This window comes from Melanerpes formicivorus, unplaced genomic scaffold (genome assembly GCF_026170545.1).
Source record: "Melanerpes formicivorus ecotype bairdi unplaced genomic scaffold, bMelFor1.0.p_v2 SCAF_56, whole genome shotgun sequence".
Lineage (NCBI taxonomy): Eukaryota > Metazoa > Chordata > Aves > Piciformes > Picidae > Melanerpes > Melanerpes formicivorus.
In genome coordinates, this window is record NW_027142408.1 from 4,241,799 (window position 1) to 4,259,433 (window position 17,635).

The window sequence follows — 17,635 nt, forward strand, 5'->3', positions numbered from 1 at the left end:
TTTTTCCCAGAAGGGGCTATCAGCTCCCGTGCCTCTCTAGGATGATCTTCAGAAGCCTGAAGGCTTTTTCATCTCCAGTGGGACTGTGCAAAATAGTTCTGTGCACCATCTGAGGCATGTGTGCTACAGATGCTGCAAACCTGCCAGGCTTGACCCTGTTGAATACCTGATTACCTGCACACCTCAGCATATACCTCTGGGCAGCATTAGCTGAGGCACATCTGCCAAAACAACAGCTACACATTTTTTCCAGCTGCTGGGATCCAAAGTACCACATGAGATCACAGTGTGCTTTTGAGACACTGAGCAACTAACCTGTTCATGTTTTCTTCACATATCATCTTTGATGTTTTCCAAGTGTAGCTGAATCATTCCCTTTCATATTTCAGCATAACCATGGCAGAGTCAATATGATCTCTCTCAGGCAAAACTCTTCTTCCAGTTTTGATTCAAAACCAGTGGTTAATGAACTGCTCTCTCATCCCTTTACTGGTTATAAACTCAGTATAAATTGAGTCTTTTTGCTCCAATTAGAGAGCTGAGATGTCTTGGGAACAGATGACATCTTTATAACTCCATATGTTTGCCTCATCCATCTGTTCTCTGTTGGCAGGTTGTAAATTACCCGGACACATAGTGTCTTGTCTGTAGATCTGCATGTGCTGAAGAGAACAGGGTGGGAACAGTTTCCTGCTCAGATTGGTATTCAGGTTCTTCCTTTGTGTGAAAACTACACAATAATAATCCATAGATGGCTTTTTGATCTTCTCTAAGCACAATTATCTCTGTCCTCACTGCAGGTGAGTGCAGAGTCATAGCAAAAGGACAGGAAGCACTTCTGCAGAATGGAGCAATGTCAGACAAGGTATCAGGCTCTCCAGAAACTGGCAGGCTCCAAAACCAGGCACTGGTAAAAGTGAGGGAGAAGGCAGAACCTGATAGGTCTGGACATACATTTAAGGACAGCGACATCCCCAGGAAGTGATTTAGTGGGAAAATAAATCGTTACACTTCTGCAGATAATCCCAATCACAAACTGAATCCCTGCAGGAACGGCCATCCACTCAAAATATCTTTTTCATCAAACCAAAATTTGTCTCAGGGTAGCTGGGGGTGGGGGGAGAACTGCTAGCTGCTGTGATCCCACTGCTGGAATCAATTTTCTCTGAGAATTCTCAGTTTATCAAGTTTCTTTACAAACTGCAGTTAGGTGGCTGGCTTTGGTGCTGCGGACAGTCTGAAAGTTAAAAGCAAACCTGTAGGAATAGCAAAGGTATAGAATGGTTGTGCTGTGAATCACAGAAACACCCAGGTGGGAAAAGATCCCCGGGAGAGTGCTGTTCTAGCTTCAAAGGCTGAGAAAGACAAAGTAGCTTTGGCAAGATAGACAAAAAAATACACTAGCCACCCTAGGAAAGATTATTAAGGAGTCAAAAATACACTAGCCACCCTAGGAAAGATTATTAAGGAGTCAAAAATACACTAGCCACCCTAGGAGAGATTATTAAGGAGTCAAAAATACACTAGCCACCCTAGGAGAGATTATTAAGGAGTCAAGGGATGATGTTGCTGACAAGGCATCAGGCCAAAGAACATTTGTGCAAAGCTGATAAGGAAAGGGGGTTAGAAATGAGAGAAGCTTAGGCAGATATTGTTATGGTTTTGTTAATACAAGCAAGAGCTTCAGGGACAGGGCCATGGTTAGCACAACCTCATTATTAAAAATAGAACTGGGCTAGGTATTTATTTGGGAATGATAGATCAATGCACTTAGCCTCATACGGGGCAAAAGTGCTTGATGAGATCAAATAAAGATACCCTTGGAAAAATGGACTCCCTGAGAACAGCCACATGCTCTCAGGAAGCGGAGAGCATGCCTGAGCTGGTTGGAATTCCTGGCAGATACTATTACTGCAGAGGTGTGAGGTGATCTGCTGCAACAGCAAACAGAAACGCAGAATTTGCACTGTGGTCACTCAGATATTTCAATCATGCAAACATCTTCAAACTGATGTGGATGGATGGTCCTTGCTCAAGGATGAGCAACACTGGCTAATGAAATAAAATTTGTTTCTTAAACTCTTTTGGCTTAGGATTTTTAAGACATTGTAAGACTTAAAATTTGTGTTTAGGATTCCTGGGATCGTGTAGGAAAAAAACATCGTTTGTGAACACTCCTGTTTCTGCCCTTTCCTGTCCAAGAACAGCACAAGAGAAACAGGAGGCAAAATGTACTTTAGAACATCTCAGAGTTTCTCTAAGCTTGGTTCTGCCGTCTGGAAGAGCCAGCAGAGCAGCAGGGGATGGTGTGGTTCACCAGAGCACATGGAGCTTTAGTTTGGTTTGCTTAGTCTGTGAGGATGAGCACTGTGTGGTGCAAGGGGGAATGGAACAAAGCTACAACTTTGCAGATTGGATGTTAGGAAGAAGTTCTTCCCCAGGAGGGTGGTGAGAGCCTGGCACAGGTTGCCCAGGGGTGGTGGTGGCAGCCTCATCCCTGGAGGTTTTTGCACCCGTGCTGGATGTGGCTGTGAGCAACCTGCTGTAGTGTGAGGTGTCCCTGCCCACAGCAGGGGGCTTGGAACTGGATGATCCTTGAGGTCCCTTCCAGCCCTGGCAATTTTGTGAAGTTTAACAATGCTTAGCAATGCTCTGGCAAAAGTATGTTTAAACCTAGGATCACCTCAAGATGAATGTTTTTGTTTCCATTAGATTGCAGCCAGCCTGTTAGGTACTTGTTGGCTGTCAGTGTCGAAATATAGTCAGGTAATTTTTCTTGGAAGATTTGGATATTAGGTGAACACACAGAGGAGCCAGCTCCATGGGAGAACTTCAGGAATAGTAAACCTTTCTACCTGGCTAGCTGTTACCATTTCATTATTACTGTGAAATTCCCAGGTTGCATGGATTAGGCAGAAGGGTTAGCAAAATGAACGACTGCCAAATGAAAGCTCTCCATCAGACCTTCAGACCTTCAATCAGATTATTTAATGAGTGACATGTGATAGCAGTAAGGCAGAGTAATAGCTGGAGTCTCAAAGTGAATATATGCCAAGTTATTCTATAGAGTTCAAGAGCACCTCATAGAGGGAAGCTGTTAGAGATCATTGCTCCATGAGTGACAGTTACATGTGATGGGAAGACTTTAACCTGCTCATTCTAAATAGGTTTGGCCTTGAAACAAAACAAAACAAGTAAGCTATAAAAAGTGATTTGTCTCTTCAATATTTATCTTAAACTCTCATACTGAAGCTTTTGTTCATCACTGAAACTTAGGTCTGCTGCTCTCCCTTAAAGAAATGGTACCAGAGAGCACGAAATACTCCTAGCCTGTGTGTGTGAGTGTGTATATAGGTGTACATGCACACACTAAAAGCACACTAGAGCATGCAGGAGGAGAATGGAGAGGAACATGTTTTCTCCTCTGACTGCTCTCAAGAGATCTTCAGCAAAATTGATCCTCTCTCCCAGGTATTTTTGTCTTCTTGGACGGAAATGCCTCCCACGTGTCTTTGTCAAAAGCCTACTGGTCTTAGCAGGGCAAACACGTGACTGTGAGAGGTAAGCAGAGTTTTGCTCTTCTTGATGACATAGCCTGGGTCTGGTGTGTGCCAGTAGTGACAAATGGGAACAGCACTGTTCCCAAGGCTTTGGTGAAGGTTTCAGATGAATGCTGCAGCTGCTGTGGCAATGTTCCCACTTGGCCTCGGGCTTAGTCTTAGTCATTGTGAAATCTTGCTGAGGGTTGCTGTCCCTCAGTAGGGTGACAGCTCCTCAGAAGCCACAAAACCTAGGGGTGCACTCCTACGCTCAATAGATATTTTGCTAAGGCCTAGAATTGAAATTATTGCTGCTCATGATTCTTATTTTCAACTGAGTCGCTGCAATGTTCCCCACATTTGCAGTTTAGCACCAGATTTGGGGTTTTGGCTTTGGATATATTGAAACAGTTAAGCTAGTTAGAAGTAGATGCTAGTCCAGATAGAATTGAAACCAGATTTCTGAGGCAAGGAGTCTAAAGTAACAAATTATTGACACATTTCATTGCTTCCACTGCAATCTAAAATATTGGACAAATAAGTCATATAAATTCACAGCTTAAATTGCTTTTGGAACAAAGGCAGGCCATGAATTCTTTGTAGTCAAACATGATATCTAATCACTCAAGCAACGCTGCTCTGCTTCGAGATGCAGATGTCATCTTTGGATTAGATTTTATACTGGGGGAGGGGGGTTATGAGCAGAATTGGGATGATTTGTTATATAAATGGTCTTGTATTACAATCTGACATCTATTGTAGTGTGGTGCAAATGCACAGAATACTTGGCCTCAGTCATCCTGCTCTAATGGCTTAATTGCTATTTTGAACAGAAAATGGTAATGATGTCGACAGATCAAAGTCTTCTCAAAGCAAAAAAGGGCTCCTTGGGCAGGCAGGAGATTTGTACCCACACTGGATCATACTATTGACAATTCTTGCAACAATAACTTTATTTCTGCCTGTAAACACAGTGCAGATGCAGGTCCCCTCTCCTCTCAACGGCCTCATGTGTCCGGCATCAGGAGGGACTGGCTTAGCCTGCTGTCCATTTACAGAACCTTTTGTGTGCAGCAGGATTTCACACTGCTCCATTACCCCATTTGAGAGTTGGCTTCACAAGAACATTTTCTCACCAGAAGTGGATAGAAATTCAGTGGCTTGCCTAGAACACCAGAACTCGGTTTTGTGGAAGGGATCTCTCCTTTTGTTTCTTTTCATTGAACAAAGGGACAGACTTTCAGGAGGCTGTGGTGAAACTTATCCTTTCCATGGCTATGACAAATTTGATTTCCATGTGGGTTACTTGACTGAAGGTGTTTGGAATCAGATTAGAGGCAAAAGCAAAGCTGGATGTACAGCACCATCTGGAAGGGGAAGAGGACTCCCTGCTACTTTTCACAGGTTTCTATGTCGTTTTGAGAGCTTCAGGATACAGAGAAGGGAGTTAAGCACACCTGTAGGGGTTGCACAAATAGTAATTGCTTTCAAGAAGTGCATTATTTTTTGAAGGAGTTTGAAGAAAATAGTGATTTTCCTTTGGATGCTGCTGAAGAAGATACACACACAAACAACAACAAAATCACATTTCTTCCCCCCCCAAGTTTCAGTAAAAAAGAGATAAAACAATTAATCACATTAATCACATTAAGGAACACTTCCACTGCTCATCTGATCACTTCTAGCTTCCTGCAGTTCTGGATTGGGTGAGTTGTTAGAAGTGAATTACGGAGACACTAAAACAGGAATGCCCTTTTGAACACTAAATCATGACCCTATGTCGCCTAAAATACAGACAGAGAGCAAAACTCTCCTTACTCTCACAGTCACTTTTTCCCCTGCTTTTGACAAAGGCTACTGTGAGGTGTGACACCCAGGAGTTAAAGCAAGCTGATTGCTGTTGTTCCATTTTGTCCTGTTTGATAGGAAATGATTTGGAGGAGTCAAGACAAAAGTGAAAGTTTTTCAGCTAGAAGATGAAGCAGTTAAATAATTGATGATATAAATATTTTGTCCAGTCTCCTGAGAGATAGTTTGCATATTACTGTCACCTATATGCTCAGTACACAGAGGCATGCACGGGCAAGGGGTCTGCATGCAGGAGACCACTGCCCAGACACGGTACTGCTTACTGTAGGCCACCCGCACCACCACCACACTGAAGTGACTCTTCACCACCAGCAATGGTTCAGTTAACCTTTGATTAAACACAGGAATCTAAACTATGGAAAGGTCTGAAACCTGACACAGTCCTTTGACACCTCAGTGTCTGTCATTAAAGCTAATCCCGCATTAGGTACTGATTTCTGAAGATGGACTCAAACTACTTTGGTTTTCAATATTGACCCTTCCATATTACAGATGTAACCCTGCTGTGCCAGGAGACTTCCTGAATTACTGCTTCTCCTTTTAAGTCTGTGTGTTTGTGGAGGAGATACGGGGGGAGAACAAGGGCCAGTGAGCAAACTGAGCAAATGAAGTGACTGTGCAAGTGGTAGTGATCCATGGGCCACAAAAACATCCCAGGACTGCCAAGTCTGACCATGCCCTTGTTCCTCCTTTGCTTTTCCACGTTCATACAGGGATGCATCAAATCAGACAGACAGACCTGCTACTTACTGAGGGTGTTTTACACTTTTTATTTGGTCTGATCATCACCAATGCCATACCACTGTTTTTAGCTTCATCTCTGTGGAGAATGTGCTGCATCTTTTGCTGGTGGGTAGGACCTCCCTATGATGGAGGCCCTGGGAGGATCTGAGAGGCTCAAACTTCCAGATAAGCTTTCACTTTAACTACTACATTTCCCCCACCCCCCACCCCCTTCGTTTATCCAAGTTACTAGGAAGAGCTCAGTGGTAACCTCCTGATATTTCCACAACCTGCTGCTCTTTTCCTTTGTGCAAAATCAACCACAGGCAAACACTGTCATGGTTTCATTGTGCAGTGGTTGTGTCTCACCTGGATATATTAAATGCAATAAAGAAGTCATAGTACAGCTCAGCAGCAGATTTCCCCTGCAAAATCATATGTGGGGAGGAAGTATTTGGATTTACACTGTTCGTGCACTGCAGCTGGGCTGGGATAAGCAGGGTCCCAGCTGAGAATAGCCCAGGCATTGCCTGTCCTGCAGAGAGAGCACTTACACCCCTGATTATCAGCAGTGCAGTGGGGAGAGGACATCATCCCATAAATGGCCTGATCGTGGAAGTATGGCAATAGCCTGACCTGGGCAAAGCCAAGCCAACCCTGCTTCTCTTGGGGCTGAACATGAACACTGGTCAGACCCCACAGGTGGCAGTGCCCTCCCCAGCCCTCTCCAAGAAACCCTGATGCCGCTGGTTACTTTGGTACCCACCAGTCTCTCCCAGTCACAGGCAAACAGTTAGGTGACTTTTAGACAAAACCTTTCTTTTTCCCCAGCAGAAGGTTGTCAATCTGCCTTGCCAGCAAAAACAAGAGGCTTCATTTTGTTTTCTTTGAGCTCCATGATGTATGGGCATGGAGCCCATGAATGGCAGCTTAGTCCTTGATGAGTCTTCAATTGGCACTTACTTAACTTTGTTCCAAGGGACCTGTAGTGCAGCTGCAGTTCCCTGAAATTGAAGTCAGTTTTGCGTGTCACTCTCTAGTGAAATGTCTGGCTTGTGCTCACAGGGGTCATATGAAGGAACAGCAAAAAACGTCTCAAAACAGTACCTGCAAAGGGGCTGTTGAAAGTTTCAGTGTGAAGGGAGGTATTCAGAACCATGCCCATACATAAGCATTTTTGAAGCATTTCAACAGGCACCTTCCAAAAGAAAAAAAAGGAGACAACTTAAGGAGGCTTCAGTTTAACTGATCAGTGCAAACAAGGAGAGACAGCAAGGTCTGAAAAGACTTCCTCAGGGAAGTGGCCTTTACGGAAGGAGGAAGGTGAACTCTTACCCCTGTCAGTGGAGCTTGTTTCACAGGACTGAAGAGGGCACTGCATTTTGGCAGGGTCCTGATGACTGACTTAGTGCTGTTTAGTGTGCAGCCATTGTTTGTGGTAACAAGATGCAGAGCACTAACCAGAGAAAAATACTGCATAAAGTAAGCTCATATGTCCTGGTGGCATACCCAGGTCATCCCCTCTATGACACTCGTGCCATAATTTACTCCCTGAGCAGGGAAGATTTGTATTAGAAGTTTATCTGTTTGAGAACTCATTTGGTGTTTTGGTACAGTCAGTAGGCTGCTCTTCATGTTCCTTCCCAGATAACAGCTTAATATGGTGATCTGCAGACTCCAGCAGGAGTATGCAGAAAGCAGTTTCTCTGTGTACCCACTGCTGATGCAAGGATCTTGCGCTCCTGTTTTCCCTGCTGCTGTTTTGCTGCTTTGCAAAAAAGCCTTGTTGAATATTTCTGACAAAAGGACTGCAGAAAGAAATGCTGGCAGCTAACCTTTTCTGACTTCAGTTTCTGGAGAAAGGAGAATTCTTTCTCTTTTGTCTTGATTTATATTATGTACCAAATTAAAGGCCACAAATTCAAGATCCATTTTGGCAGGCACTGAACCTGCCCCAAAGTTCTGGGAGATAAAGACACCAGTGCAGAAAAGGTGTGCTCAGGGGGTACAATGCAGTCCCTACTGAAGCAGCTTGACTATCCATGCAATCGCAAGTGCTAGGCCTTCTAAAGGCTTTACACTAACTGTGTTGTCTGACTTCCCTTGTTTCTCGGTAGCAGTAAGGTTGCTGTGCATTAAGACATTCATTTTCCTTCTATTCACCAGGTAGTGCTGGTTCTACCTAGACACAAGCATGTGAAAGAATGATGCTGGTTTGGGCTCCTTCAGGTACGTGTTAGTGATCCTGAAAAGGGTTGTTCAAGATAGTATGGGATGTGGTGCCTGAGCTCATTCGTGGTGAGAGCTTCATTTGAACTGAAGATGAAGAGCAGGAGGAAGGACATTAGTCTCATTTTCAGCACAAGGCCCCAAGGTCTCTGGTTCCATGCAGAGCAAATGAGAACTGAACGAGTCCCAGGGCACAGCTGCCATGAAGAATGGCCTTTCAGCTATTACACTCCCATTCCAAATGCAGCTTTTCCTCATGGCACACACACCTTAAGCCTGTGCTTCTTTACAGCTGAGGTGTTCACACTCACACCTTCACTGCAACAGGCACCCTCTCTGTTTGGAGCAAAATGGTGCTGCCCATCGTGCTTGTGGCCCACAGCTAACCCTACTGCTTCTGGGTTTGTTTCCTCTGCATTTATTTGTTCAGTGCTGCTAAGCTCACAGCTTTTCAAACTGAATGTGGGCAAAAGGCTGCAGAGAAGGGGATTTCTCCAGCTTTCTAAACATGGATTCATTTCTGGTTTCTGTAAGAAAGTGGCACCGTGTCCCACCAATATCTAAGGTTATCTGTGGCCTTGTGACCTGTAAATCATAACCTCACTGCAGCTCTTGTTGGAACACTGCAAAGTGAAAGGTCAGAGAAATTAGATAGTTCATGTATCGCAGCAGGATTAGCAGCTCAGGCTGCTCTGGAGTCATTTATTCAAACCATCTTATGGTCAATATCACTCAGGTGCACTCAAGATAAAAAGGAGGAATTCTTGACCTCTTGAAAACACAGAGTGTTGCTTGTACCGCTAAGTATGACTGCAGAGTAAATAAAGGCACCAAAAATGAGCTGACTACTTTTGGAGTCAAAAATACATCTATTAAAAAAGGGATGTATTTTCATTTCCTGAAGAATTATTCCTCGTGAGTCAAAACCCCCTTTGCAGTGTGGTGCCTAGACCATGTGCTAGAGCTGGAGGGTGAGAGAGTAACTAAAGGCTCTCAGGATAGTGCATTACATTTGCTACATTTGGGTTGGAAGAGCAAACTGAGCTCTGGCATTTACAGCTGCTGAGCTTTGAATTTGGCTCTGGGATTTGGCTGCTTGGTTTTTTTCTGTTTGGGTGAGGGATGTTTTTGGTTGCTTTGGTTTATGTTTTATTTTTTGTTTGCTTGGATTTTTCAAACACCTAGTTCAATTTCCATTGCAAAAGATAGCTTTCCTTTCTTTCCTTCTTCCTCAGGCTTCCTGATACCTGCTCCATCGACATCTCTCTGACCTAGTCAAATTGTTATAAAGGCAAGAAGGCTTCTCAGGATTACCTGCTGTAACTCCCCTTGCTTCAGCACCTGTGTTTCTGTAAATACAATTATTTCCCTCAGGGAAGGTCTGCACTTCTACAAAAGCAATGAATTTGTAATCCATTTGGGATGAACTGAAATCAGTGGGAGTTCAGCACTTTCAAAGTTGGAAGCAAGTATCTGAATACAGACTTCATTTGGAGCATCCATGCTGGACTTCCTTACTGGGTTTAGCAGTCCCTTCAGTCTCCTTTTTCTCAGGTCTTTCACTGCCTGTTCAGTTGATCCTGATGCTGAACTATCTTTGGAAAAGTTTCTTTTTGAACCACAGATGGCAGCAGACAGCAGGAACTTCAGCAAACAGGGCTCCTCTGGATCCCCGAGGTGGCAGGATAGGTCTCTTTCCTGTAGGATGAGCTCTCTCTCATTCTCTGGACACATCCAGTGGCTATATAAACTCTGTGCTTTGTACATCTACATTATACCTAACTATACAAAAAATACAAGCACTTCTGCTTCCCCCCACCCCTCTCTGAGTGAACTTATCAGAGTGGTTAAATTATTGTCTCTGATGGGTTGAAGATTGACTCTGAAGCAGAAGCTTTTAAGTGAAAGAACAAACAAACAAATAAAAAAGTGTATCACCTATCCAGGAGTCCATTACTGAAAAGCAAGCAAACCAGTGGCTGACAACGCAGGTCTGAGGTTTGTAGTCTCCTTTAGATCAGACAATGATTCTAAATGCAGGCACGAGTGGGCTGCAAAAGGATGGAGAACCAGATCTTGCAGTGGAAGAGTAAATATTATCCAAAGCTGATTTATCCACTGGTGTACTCTTGTCTCATGCTTAAAGCATGAACTGTTTCTCAGACATGTTACCAAAAAGTTCTCCAAGAAGGAACTGCTTTCCAAGTCTTGCTTTAGGTTTTACCAGCTGCCAAGGTACCTCCATTCACTGCCGATAGTAAATAAAAGCAGAAAGCAAAATGCCTGCACTCTTCCTGCTAGGCTTTGGGGAATTAATATGAATTTGCCACTAATAAAATTACTGACAGATTCCTCTGTATTTCTTCTGATTTTCCTCCTTTTCCTGAGTTTTCATCTTTGTCCTTTCTCCATACTCTTTATGTTAGACTGACTGAGTCTCTTGCTAGCCTTGCCTTCAGCTTCCTAATGATTCCATTGCATTCTTAGCTATATTACCATAGAAAAGTTATTTTCTTACTCTTCCTCAACTGCTTCTGACCTGCCTCAGTGGGAAAAGGTTCTTAAGTCTTCCTTGTTTCAGTTTTCTCCCCTCCTTTTCCTGCTGAGCTAGAACAGATGCCAATGAGGTACTCTTCTGGGGTCTTATTAGGGCTGCTAGTGTTGATCTGGAAATGCATTCACTTTCTGCTTATAGAAGCAAGGCCCACCCTGTGGAAAGTGCTCATTTCCCCCTCCATGGCCTTGCAGAGTGACTGTCAAGAAAGGTTCCTTTCCCATAATTGCTGGGGACTGACTTTGCTTTCCCCATGCTGTGGTGGTGCACACAAGCAGCTGTAGGTGCTTGCACCTCTGTTAAGTGCAGTGGGTGCCTTCCTGAAAGCAAGCACTGCCAGAAGTTTGAAAGGAGACAAAAGGGAACTATTGAAGTGAGAAAAAATTAAGCAGATACCTGGCAACACACTGGTGCTCTAGGTTGCCTCAGTTATGACAAAGGACTGGTTCTAGGCCTTCATCTATGTTTAACGTGTCAGTGATTTTTGATGGTCATATAAACAGTCTCTCTCCATCCACCCTTGAATCTTCTTTCACTGCAGTCACTACTTCAGAAAACTGCACAGACCATTTATTTGCAAAATAAGGTCTTCTCCCAACAGAAATTTTAGCTAGGGAAAGGACAAAACCTCTCATTTTACAAGATTTTGGATATAGAGTTTCTATTTCATTACCTATTCTTAAAGTTCACAGAGCAGAATACAGCCCTTTGGAAAGGATCTTTCCATTTTCAAAGGACTGCCCCCCAGTGCTGTCTTGACATAACCATTAGCAGTGAGTCTACACAAAGATCCACACTAAACTGCTCTCTGTACAGAAATTAAAGTGCACACAGGCAAACCAACCCCTCAAAGCATACAAAAGTAAGTAAGACCATAAACTTCTGCTCATAGGAGCAGGAGCCAGGGAGAGTGGGGTTCGGACACGCTGGTGGGAGGAAGGGACTTCCTACACTGTGTGACAGATATGGCACAGGAAATACGGAGCTGCTATGTCTCATGAGTAACCCCTTCAACTCTTCCCTATCTGTTTGCCTTTCCCTTCTCTTTGTTATAATCTCATATCTATCTATCCTTTTTCTTCCTGAGATTTCAGTTCCTCTAGAAAAAAATTCAGTATCATTTTGCTTGGCTGTGTCAAACCTTCTTCAGACACAGAGATGTGTGTGTGTATACCTACCACAGGTCAGAGCCAGGCAACACCAGCAGCAGCAGCTGTATTCAGAACTTGCTGCCTTACAAGCTGTCCAGCTCATGTGAAATGCTTGCTGGTACAACTGCAGCAGTCTGGTTGGAAATGATGCTTGATCCTACCTAAAGAGTTAAGCTCTTGTGATTGCAGTTTCAACTTTGTTCTTCCCAAATGAGAAGTTAGTGCTGTGCCAATCCTAAATGGGAGGCACGGTCAGAGCTGTTTTGAGCTGCAGGTGTACAGAGGAGAAAGTTGTTGTGGTTATAGCAGGAAGGGGTTTTTAAGGAATTGTGCCTTGGGAATCTGTTGTACAAATGATTATAAATGCAGAGGACTCGCCTACTTAGTAGAGCAGTACTTGATGCTAGCTGACTTAGAAAAGTGTGCATTTAAATCACATCTCTAGTCTTAGAAGATATTAGAAGTTAAGGAACTATATGCTATGGAAAACATCTACTGATTCCTGAAAATTTTGTGTATTCCTGCTGTATAGAACAGGAGGAGATTTATCTGTGAAGGGTGAACAGTAATGGTAGTCTCACCACTGACCACTGCTTTTTTTAGTATCTTCCAAGGCAAGTGACATTTCTACTTGAGAGCCCAAAGGAGGGCTACAAGGATGATGAAGGGACTGGAGGACTGCTCTGTGAGGAGAGGCTGAGAGACCTGGGGCTGTTGAGGCCGGAGAGGAGAAGACTGAGAGGGGATCTGATCAATGTCTAAAAATATCTGAGGGCTGGGGGTCAGGCAGGAAGGGACAGAGACAGTCTCTGCTCATTTGCACCCTGGGATAGGACAAGAGGCAATGGATAGAAACTATAGGACAGAAGGTATTGAGGTTGAACCTCTTTACTGTAAGGGTCACAGAGCCGTGGAGCAGGTTGCCCAGAGAGGTTGTGGAGTCTCCTTCTCTGGAGCCTTTCCAGCCCTGTCTGGATGTGTGATCTGTGCTGGATTCTATGGTCTGGCAGGGGAGCTGGACTTGAAGATCTCCAGAGGTCCCTTCCAACCCCTAACATCCTCTGATCCTGTGAGGCTGTAATATGAATCAAATCCAGAAAGACCCTTTCCAGTAATTGCAACTCTTCAGTTCACGCAGCACGTCCATGCTCAACTTCAGGGACAAAGCATGCTTGCATATCCAGCTTAGTGTTCATTTAAAGTCAGCTTGGTCTGAATTAGCGCAAGGAACAAGTTCCATTAAGCAAAAATTCCTGAAAGAGTGAGGATAAATTGACTACAGGCAGATGTTAAAGCGATGCCTGTGCTGCTGAAAGGCATACAAATGGAGCAAGAGGCAGTTCTGGCTAAGAGATCAATGGGGATTTTTCACTGCCATGCAATATGATTGAGGGGATGGTAGCAGAAGACATCATAAGGCAAGAGAAACAAGAATCACACTTCTGTTTGTGTCTCTGGCTATGGAATTCAAGAAACATTTACTTTAAAGATTGATAGAGAGTTGTAGGATTTGAGCTTAAAATAAGAGATATAGTCCCATGATTTTAACCAGGGAAATCAGATAATAAATCCTGGAACAGGTATTTGAAAAGTTAGAAAGGTTAATTTCTGGACAAGCTCTAACCAGGCTTCCTTCTTAGGCTTTGTCTAAATTCATCAATAGCTCTTCCAAGGAGCAATAGTGGCTTGTGAAAGGTCATCAGCCTGTCAGGGAAAGGCATACTCAAGGCAAAGAAAATCACAGACTCCTCAGCTTTTTACAAATGTTTTATTAGAAAGGATAGGAAACAAAATTCACATTTGTTGTTGCTTTCAGACCCAGATAAATAATCAGTAACTGACATGCTTTTGACTTGTAAATGTGTTTGGCCTTGTGCAGAGGCTCTGCAAAAATGGCATTCCTCACTTGGAGACCTGCAGAAGTCTAACTCTGGAGAGCATGGAGGGAGAAGGACCAGGGGTTTTGCACATCAGTGAAGATCACTGAAACACAACCACTCAAACCCGAGACAGAAACAGCTCTGTGGAGCAGCTGCAGAGTGAGGAGGAGTTTGGTAACTTATTCTTCAGAAACCAGCAAATGAGCCCTTAGGCTAAGGTTATTTCAAATATATATATAAATATATACAAATACACAAACCCAAAGGCCTTCCAAGCAAATACCACATGGGAACAAACCAGGGAACCCTGCAGGACCTCTTGACCTTCATGAAGGGAGGTGAAAAAAACCCACCCAAGCAGTTTTATCTATCCCATAGACATAAAATGCTAAAGGAAAACAAAACAAAAACCAAACAAACCAAAACCAAAACAAAATGGGGGAAAAAAGAGGAATTTTTTTCAAACAAGAAAACAATGACTCTGTAATCATCATCCTTCAGAAAAGGTTCAGGTCTTTGTTGTGCCTGACCTCAGCAGGAGTGTGATGAATTCAACACAGCAGCAAATAGACAAGCAAACCCCTCCCCACGTGCAGGTTTTGCCTGTCCTGTTGGTCCCAGTTCCCTCCATGAGAATGCTGCTTTTTACTTCAGTGGCAGCAGGGTGAACCTTTCCATTCTACGTGTGGCAGAACCAAATGACTGCAAACTACCCTCCCAAATCCACGTTATCCCTATGGCTGCACATGGAAAGTTTCTCCACGCCCTCGTGGCCCACCCAGCTCATTTCTCACTTATAATCATTGAGTTATATTTTGTCCAACCTCGTGCACCTTGCCCCACACTGCTGCAGCCTTTTACTGCATCAAGCTTGCTTGGGAGCAATCTGTAAGAAGCCTTCTAAAGGTATTTGTAATATTTATATCCTTCTGAGGTTTTGCACCCTTGGCACAGGGCGCCTGCTGCCTGTACAAATGAAGTGAGCACTGCAGGGAATATAAACATGCTATTTACAAGTTCACAACTTTGTCTTTATTGTCTGTACAGTTCTGAGGAGTTTTGGTTTTGTATAGTTGCAGCTGAAGTACTGTGCAGAGCTGGCATGCTTCTGATACTCACCACAATGTAATAAACAAGTAAAATACTGATAAATGGCGCACATGCAAGGGCACTGTAACAGGAATCCACTGCCTGAAGCTATGCACTTACACAACTTTTATATACCCTAACAGTTTGCCTTCCTGCATACTTTGGATGGAAATATTCCATGCAAAATACCATATTTTCTTTAGGATAACATTTCACATTCTTTAAACCTCCCATTAATTTTCCTACATGACATTCAGACTGCCTTTAATGAAAGGAGAAGAAAAGCCTCACAACACAGCTACTTTTGTTATCACACTATAAATCCTAGCTCAGGGATTATGCCAATTATCTGATTTACCTCTACAGAGCAACTGAATAATTTATGCTTATCACCCTTATCATTCTTCTTATGTTTGACTCTATTTATGAGAAACATCTCCTTAAAGGATTTAATGAAAAATAATATTCACACAAATTATTTGACTCTGGCATTAACATAAATCCATCCACCACTGAAACTCAGTTAATTTAAGGAAAAATATATTTGGGGTCGTCACCTTGAGTGCTTTAAGATGAGCCTGAATAAAGGTGTATCTGCAATCCTTTTTCATAGGCTGTGCTGCTGGCATTGCACTGCTGAGCATCGTTTGGCTCAGTAGACTGTGGCTGACAGGTCTCAGTTCCTCCAATTCTGATGCTGTTGCTGAGTAATCTGGGACTTGCTTCTTTTATTGGACAGGCAAACAAACAAAAAGCCATCCACTGAGAACCACCATGCTCAAGCAGGATCACTCAATCCAGCTGTTCTCTGGAAAACCATTGCAGTCATCTTCTTCTAGACCTTGCCTCCCTCAGTCAGCAGAGCGTGGGGTGACCGGTGGGGAGGTTTTGCAGGCTATAGAGTGATACCAAAGTGACTTTGCATCATCCCTATGTGTTGCTTTCAGGAAGCCCTCCACCTTTTACCTTCAGACTGTGAAAGTCGTGCTGCTGAGGGTAGTGCTGACCTGGTTTAGTGCAGGATTCCCTGAAGAGCACCTTTAGAAGTCCAAGGGCCGAATCATCATGGTGGTGGAGCGCAGGGAGTAGCTGGGGCCTTTGAAGTAATGCCACTTGATGCCATTGAGCTTCCCGTGGTTTTGCCCAGCTGTGTAGAACATCCCATTGAGATTGGAGGGGCCACAGGCATCAAACCACCACCCTGGAATCATTAAGACAAATAAACTGCAAACAAACTGTTTTGTAGGCTCAGCTGAATAGGAAATTCTGATACCCCAGGCTCATAAACACTGCTGATGGGATGGCAGTGAGAGCATCTTCCTGTTTCCCTTTTTTGTACCACTCTCTAGCCAGCAGTGCTGGAGAAGGCACAGTTTTATCTAGAGGAGGACAAGTATTTAACTGCTAACTCATTCTGTTTTCAAAGGCAGCATGAAATGAGAGTAAGCACAACAAAGATGCATAAACTGCTCAGTGTGTTTAAGCAGTGTCACCATTTGCCCCTTTCATGTAAACCTCTGAAAAAGACCAACAATTCCCACTTGTTGTTCATGACATCACTTGTTTGGTTTTTTGAGGGACAGGATTGGGGGTTGTGGAGTCTCTGGAGATATTCAAGACCCACCAGGACATGTTCCTGTGTGATCTGCTCTAGGTGACCCTGCTCTGTCAGGGGAGTTGGACTGGATGAGCTTTGGAGGTCCCTTCCAGCCCCTAACATCTATCACTGTAGACTGAAATGTGGAACTGCAAATTTTCAGTGTGTTTTCCACTCTGACTTCTGGAAATGGAATTAAACTGTGAGCAGTGCCTCTTTGACAGCGTGCACTAGCCTAGGGAATCCTCTGAACTCATCCTATTCAGGGGTCACTCTTTTATCTACCTATAACAAATGCATTGTAGGAAGGTATTTTAAACCATGCCTTACTACTACTGACCTGGTATTGACCATGGTTGACCTCTACATCCAGTGCTTACCCTGTCCTTTGTATTCAGATCCATGTAATTTATGTTTCTTGTCTTGCAAAGTAATTCCTCAGATTTTGGCTAATACTTAGCGGGCTTTTTTAGAAGTAACACTTCATAATGAAATCTTGAGGGAAGAATTTATGCCAGACAAATCCTGGCAAACTCCTATTTTGATACGATTGACCTCCCTTTGATTACAGTGCTATACCTAAGGGGGCAATAACCACGGAAAGGGAAAGTTGTGTAGCTGATCTTTTACTGTAACCAGAGTATAATCTTGTAGAAACCTAAGACAAAGCTAAACAGGGAAAAATCTAATCCTCATTTTTCAAAACTGGAACACAGATGCAGCTGGGGTCTGTTTATGGTCTTGGGATGAAGACATGGCAAGCTGTCTTAGTTACCATTTCATCTTAAAGGAGCAGTAACAGATGCCTCAATGTCCTTTCTGGGGGTTTTGAGGAGTTTTTCAGTGGTGCCCTACAAAACCTATGTTCAAAATGGAATGAAGGAACACAGAAATGTGCCAATGTTTTGTGAGGGTCTGTCCAAGTCTTTCATAATAAATTCCCTCCAAACTCGAAGTGTGTTTTAATGAGCATCTTTTTAAAGTGATTTCCTTCCCCTACTGCA

The 17,635-nt window shown here is 43.5% G+C and overlaps 1 protein-coding gene across 1 annotated transcript in view; it reads right to left on the reverse strand.

Annotated features, from left to right (window-relative positions):
• Positions 1-13,854: 13,854 nt before the first annotated feature.
• ANGPT1 (angiopoietin 1) overlaps positions 13,855-17,635 on the reverse strand; it is a 129,826-nt gene continuing 126,045 nt past the window's right edge. Inside the window, exon 9 of the mRNA XM_068161286.1 lies at positions 13,855-16,235. Within this exon, the coding sequence (XP_068017387.1) occupies positions 16,075-16,235 (161 nt within the window). The 3' untranslated portion in view covers positions 13,855-16,074. The remainder of the gene's footprint in view (positions 16,236-17,635) is intronic.